Source organism: Sesamum indicum, linkage group LG3, assembly GCF_000512975.1.
Source record: "Sesamum indicum cultivar Zhongzhi No. 13 linkage group LG3, S_indicum_v1.0, whole genome shotgun sequence".
Taxonomy (NCBI): domain Eukaryota; kingdom Viridiplantae; phylum Streptophyta; class Magnoliopsida; order Lamiales; family Pedaliaceae; genus Sesamum; species Sesamum indicum.
This window is the reverse complement of record NC_026147.1, coordinates 17,426,815-17,433,555: the sequence shown is the minus strand read 5'-3', so window position 1 is coordinate 17,433,555 and position 6,741 is coordinate 17,426,815. Positions and strand designations below refer to the sequence as shown.

At 37.1% G+C, this 6,741-nt stretch overlaps 1 protein-coding gene across 1 annotated transcript in view; it reads left to right on the top strand.

Moving 5' to 3' along the window:
- Positions 7 to 6,741, top strand: part of LOC105158645 (pre-mRNA-processing protein 40C) — a 22,107-nt gene continuing 15,372 nt past the window's right edge. The window contains exons 1-4 of the mRNA XM_011075464.2: positions 7 to 398; positions 485 to 648; positions 1,657 to 1,694; positions 4,580 to 4,658. Of these exons, the coding sequence (XP_011073766.1) occupies positions 59 to 398; positions 485 to 648; positions 1,657 to 1,694; positions 4,580 to 4,658 (621 nt within the window). The 5' untranslated portion in view covers positions 7 to 58. The remainder of the gene's footprint in view (positions 399 to 484; positions 649 to 1,656; positions 1,695 to 4,579; positions 4,659 to 6,741) is intronic.

Genomic DNA, 6,741 nt, shown 5'->3' with positions numbered 1-6,741 from the left:
ATCAAATTCTGTCGCCCAGGCCTCGTCTCTAGATTCTGCTGCACCTCCAAGAACCTTCATGCCTGCAGCACCTATTCTCTCTAACCCCTCCACACAGCATAATGTAATTTCTATGTACCCATCCCCATCTCCTCATGCTGCTCCTCCTGGACCATGGTTGCAGCCCCAGCAGATCAGTGCCTTCGCCAGACCACCATTTTCACCATTTGCTGCTGTTATTCCTGGTCCTTATCCCACACCGACTCGTGGTACGCCACCGGTTTCGGTTGCATTGCCTGATATCCAACCTCCAGGAGTTTCTCCAGCAGTATCTGCAGTTGGAGCTCCTACATCTTCCTCTACTGCAGGTGGCCAACCGGCCATTGGTTTTGGGCTGGCGGAGTTACCTCCTGGAGTTGGTAAGTCCATTTCCACTTAAATATTGTTAGATTTAGGATTTAACACACTATATCATGCCACTTAATGCTGCGAGAATGTTTTGTAGAAAACAATAAATATGTTGGTAATGCTGAAACCAAAGATGAAGCTCCAATCAAAGAACAACTGGATGCTTGGACAGCACACCGGACGGAAACTGGGACTGTATACTACTATAATGCATTGACAGGGGAGTCCACTTATGAGAAACCTCCTGGTTTTAAAGGAGAGGTACTGCAAGCATTATTATCATCTCTGGGAATTTGATGTCAGTTGTATTTTCTAAGGGGTTTCTTTCCCTTTTCCCTATAATATGTATTGTGTGTGGCATGTCATGACCAGCATTTTGTTAATTTCTATAATCTAGGCAGTTCCATTATGCATTTGGTTTTTGTTGCTTCTGCTCAATCTTCATATTGTTCTCATTCTTGTTCTTCAATAACTAAATATACTTGGTATATGTCCTTAAGCCATATCCCAAATATGTGCTTTAATTTTAATGTATATGATGACCATGAATTTAGTTATGTTTCATTAATATTATTGAAAGAAGGTGCATAGGTAAGGGTTTGTTTGAAAGACTTTTAGAGAAAGGCAAGCCTATCTAGGTAATGTGATAAGTAACATAGGCAAAAAGTTCCCTTTCAATGCATTCAGCCAGGATAGTTTGCGGGATGAAGAATTTCTAGAAAATATCAGATTAGCTTTGAGTACTGAAATGATTGAGCAAAATACAGAAGAATGAATAGAGGAAGAGTAGAGAAACAGAAGAATGCTGCAGCCTGCAGCCTGCAGCCTGCAGCCCTCCATGAATATGTAAAATTGCTTAAACCATGGTATTAGATTCAATCAAGTTTTTTCTGCAATATTCCTTGGGAGTGGACAACACTGAGTAGCACATTCTTGATAATTTTCTGGTGAAACACTTAAAATGCTACTTAGAACCGTGATTAGACCTACAAAATTATCATTTTAGGCAAGGAACTTGCCATAGTTTTGTTGGCTCTTAAAACTTATAAGAAAAATATGAAACCGTTGAGCAGCATTTCATCAGAAATTGGAATAGCATAGCGACCTTTTCTTTGCATATATTTTTGTTGGAAACAGCTGATTTTGCTAATCGTAATTTCAGTTTGAGCTATCTTCCTATGAATGCTTGTTTTGTTATAGCTATTTTGTTGTCTTGTGACCTTCCTCTATATTTCCTTGATGAGCTGTGATTGTGTTCTATGAATGCAGTCAGATAAAGCAACTGTGCAGCCAACTCCTATTTCATGGTGAGTTCACTTTCTACAATGGAGAATTCTATCTTCTACATTGACTTCCTCTTTCGCTATAATTTAACTTGTTGTATCAAGCTATTTCCATGCACTATTTACTGGATTAGCTTATTGAAAATATTAAATTTCAAAATTAAAGGCTAATGATATACTAGCAACAGTTTACAGGTTGAGAGATGATTAATTTTATTCCTAAAACTGGAATTTGGTATGCAAATCTCTCTTGATTGTACTGAAAAATTACCACTAATTGTAAGAACAGATAACAAGAGAGTAAAAGGTACTGAAGTGGAATGTTACTGAAAACTACTTGATGGCTTCACTGTCTGGGAGAGGCAAGTATTGATGTCTTTCACGGTGAGCTTCGGTCATCTAGTAATCATTACTATTCCAGGAAAATAGTTGAGTAATTGCTTAGCGAGGCTTTGTAAATTTTTTCCTGCTTCAATAGCTTAATTTTTTTTGTTATTAAAAGGTGGGGGTGGACCTCAACACGTTTATTTATATAATAAAAATTAAAAATAGTTTCTCTAAAATTCTGTACAATTCTAAAGGAGTGAACAAGGAGTCGAGGAGTACTTACTCCCTTTACAAGCACAAGTTCTATTCAACTCTATCTAATTTTCATCTAATTTTAATCTCAAATTCTATGTATGAAGTTCTATCTAATGTCTTTCAATCTTTTTTGTACAACATAGAAAGTCTGAAGTTTGAAAGTAAAGCCTATCTAAGTATACTAAGCTAGATCCTTGAAGTCTCTTTAACATAAGCCAAATTTGCCGAGTGATGAGTCAGTCTCCACTTCAATGAGAGCTTTGTGCATCCAAGCTCCCAAAATAGCACTTTAATTCCCATATTCCCTTCAAAACTTTGCGTGGAGCAGTTGCTCTCAAGTCCCAAAACAGCCGAGTGGATGCCCATGCTTGCTGCCCCAATAAATTGGCTTCCAACTTCAACCCAGTTTGACCATCAAAATCCATGGCCTTGTTTGTTTTCCAAACACCTGAAGATGTGGGCTGAAAAATTTAGCCCAAAGTTTTAAATCATTATAAAATGCTGCCAGCGTCCACTCCTCACTTTGATCCGTCAATTCAATTGAAGACATTGTCTTACTGCATAAAGCTCCCTTCTAACTCTTGTTGTGTCACTGATCAGCCACACTCCTTCTCTGATAGAGCCTCCACATGTTCCAGCATTAAACACTAGAAAAATAGTCCCTGCTATGGCTGCAATGGCGTTTCTGCAGGTCGTTTAATAGCTAATAAGCTGCTGCAACTCCCTCCCTGTCGGCACGTGACAGATGCAAGTTCCCTTTTGCAAAAATTCTTGTGCTGTAAGTCAGTCAATCTGATGCTCTCAGCTTCGGACAACTCTACAGAAACACTAGAAAATCACAGTAGCAATGTGATTATAAACATATATGAGGACACTAAAAGCTTAACTACATTTCGTTGCATCTGAGTAGCTACTGCTCCTCAACCTGCAAGTAGCACCTCCAAGCACCAATCTGAGCAGGATACTCCAAAGCTGCTGCACAGAGGAGGTTGTTTAAAACCTAAAGCTAGGCAATTGCATCCTGTTCCTGGAGTCTTGACAAAACTAGTGGCAATCAGTTTATCTACAGTAATCCCCATTCATCTCCATTAATTAATCAAATTTCTGCGGTGCTCACACCTCCATACTTTAAATCTGCTGCACTTTGCTACCTGCAGAAGCACAACAATAGATCAGGAGTAATATTCTTTAATCTGCAACAATATCACTTCAAAGCATCATATACTGTTTCAACATATTCAGCACCATAATCTCATTATATTCAGAAATCAACAACGAAATACCACTCTTTAGTTATCGAATAAGCGGCTAACACACATCCCTGGAGGTTCTCTAGCAAAGAAACCAACTCTCCACCACAACTTGAACAATCATAAAACTAATGTCATCTATTCAATCTCGAAACACATTAAACACCTTTCATGGTATTAAACTTGAGGATAAGTTGTTCAGTCCCTAGGGCACTGAGCAGGCAAAATTTGGAAATATGGTCTTACTTCTGCTTATTAAGTTACAGAAGGTGTCCTCATTTGGAAATGAATCTAGCCCATGCTAGACATATTTGTTGAAGAGAAGTGATTCAAATTTCCTCTCTAATTGTTTGTGTTTGGATGCTGAAGTATCATTCTGTATTAGCGGCCTTGCTGCTTGCATTTGTTATAGATTCTTGTTTGGTTGTAATTGATGAGAAATGAAATGAAGAGAACTGCTTAATGGAAAGGTTAAGGAAATGCAACAGAACTGCACTCAGTAAAAGCCTATGGGGACCTGTAAGTGTGGGCTCTAAGACTTCCGTATCTTGTTGGAGAATCTAGTTAATCGTACTCTTTCTGGTTCTTTAGTTGGCAATTTTATGAACTTGGTGATTTTTAATTTTTGCAACTAGGTTACAGGATGTAATGGATTTAAGAAGCGCATTGTATTGCAACAAGAAGTCCCTGGAAGAAGATATATTGTAATCTTAGTTTTTCACAGTAGATTTTGGAATCAGAGATGACAGAGCAGCAGCTGTTATGATCAAGGAAGATTAATATGTTGCCTCCTAAAAGCTAATATGATTTTCTTAAGACAATCATAATTGAGTCAATCTTCACCTTTCGTAATGATTTTGTTGTTATCTCTGGGTGTCTCGAGTCAGCAATTGACTGTTGTTACTGGTTATCTTTCTCTCTGTCAAAATTAGTCTTATATAAAACAGCCAAAGGGAACTACTTGTCTGTTGACTCTGTTCTGCCATGTCTAGTTAAATTCTGAAGGCTGTTTCTAAACCCTGAGCAGTTTCTGTTATGAAATCTTTCTGATATCTTATCATGTTCTTATGTGGCCAGGGAGAAATTGACTGGAACTGATTGGACATTGGTCACCACAAATGATGGCAAAAGATATTACTACAACACCACAACTCAGGTATGGTATAGTCCCAATCCTGAAGCTTGTAGCCCCATTCCGAATTAGCTATCTCTCATTAGTAAGGTGTCTCATAGAGCAAAATGTTTTGGCAATTGGAACTGATTTCTTCGCTTTCGCTCATAAAATTTTCCCTTTTCTGGGTTCATTCTGTTCGATGCCCATGTACCTACGTTTTGTTTTTGGACAATGTTGATATGGAAAATGGTTCTTCTGTCTGTCTGTAATCTATTTTTTTTTTTCTTTTATAAATGTGTAAATCCTTAACTTCTGGATCATGACAACTGCATGCTCATGAGTCATGACAACCACCAAAAAGGATGTAAACCTCATATTGGATTGTTCATTGAAAGGTAAATGAATTTGACATGCTCTATACTCAACTTCCTGAATAAAAGAATTCGTTAACAATGTCCTGCATTTGACCGTCCTGTTTCCAAAGATTCCAATTAATTCCTGAACAAAGTAAAATGCTTGACAAATGATGCTCACTGGACGAAGTTTAGCATGTAATATGTTGTTAGATTAAGGTAGATTTCAATGGGTGAAGTTAATATCCAGACTAATACAACCAGAGCTATCAAGTGATAAATGCGCCTTGTATAAACAAATAAAAACAAACATAATATTGGAAAAAGGTCCTTCTCGGAGCGACAGTACAAAAGAATTGAACTATACCCATCACAACTTTCTTGGCGATCCCTCTGGCCCAAGTAATGTACCAATAACCCAAGTTGGTGTCAGCAGTCAGTTGCTTAGTGCCATTTCTGGAATGTCCAAAGTATGATGTCTGCACATGGTCTGGCCATAGAACTACGAAAATATGGAGTAGATTGTTTATGAGAACCAGTATAGTATCATTCTCCAAATATAATCTTTTTATACAATATAAGATGGTTTTTGCTGACAATTCCTTGGTTCTCTTTTCTTCTACAGAAGAAAAGTATCTTTTCCCTAGCAAATATGTGGATGACTAGCATTAGACTGAAAATATGACAATGACAAGTGTTAAGGTTGTTGAGGACATAGCCTTTATGCTTTAATATTTTGAGATTCTCTTCATGGAATTGAGAGAAATATAAGGATCCACAATTCCATATAGCTGAATGAAAACAAGTACTGGACAAGGTTTTGAGGTGGTTGAATTTCGTTGCTTCTCTCTGTCTATTGCTGTCTCTAATTAAAGTTCTTCTTCGCATATCCAGAAAAGTCACCAATTGATTTGTTAGCTGCAGTTCAGTCTACAGTTGCTTGATATTAGTGTTTGACCCTTGTAGAGCATTATTGCATTTCTTGCAAATTTTACTTTCTCAAAGTCTGTTTGCTAGTAAATTGACTGAAATCAGCCATTCAATGGTAATGAATGGATCAGAAAATATAATGTGCACCATATGTTTGACTTGTTTTGTTTGTGAATTGGATACAAATTGAGTGCTAGGATCTTTGAGGGAAAAAATAAATTGTTAATGTTATATTTGGATAGAGTTCATATTTTGGTTCATTCTGCTGCAACAACTCTAGTGATTCCAATTAATGCTGCTGTTGAATCTAGTAATCTATAACATCTTTCAGAGGCTATATATTTGGAGATCTTGTGAGAAGTGGTCAAGGCTTTCATTTTCCTCAGAACTTGTACTGTTTTCCCTCACTAATCGAGTTTTCCATATAAAAAAGTATCCTTTCATTCTTTCGATAACTACAATTTTAGTTTATTCCTGAACATGTCATGAAAAACACAAATTAATGTGGGGTCTGCATATTTGGAATGCAAGTATAAGTTAGTCATTAAGTTTGTTCATTATAAATAAGTTCAATGCTGTAAATGCAAATTCTGTGCTGAATATCATTTTATCCAGATCCTAGTTGACTTTGTGCTCCCTATTGGATGGAGTCAGAGTGGATTTCGATCAACTTAATTGTGTAGGGTACTTCGTCATCTTTCTCTGAATTGCAATCCCTCTTCCCCGATTCTCATTTCATGTTTTATGCATATCATTCTTTGTTTTACAATTGATGGTATTTCCTCTCATAATTTTATCATAGATTTCCCATCTTCCCATCATGGAACAGCCCTTAGCAAAAT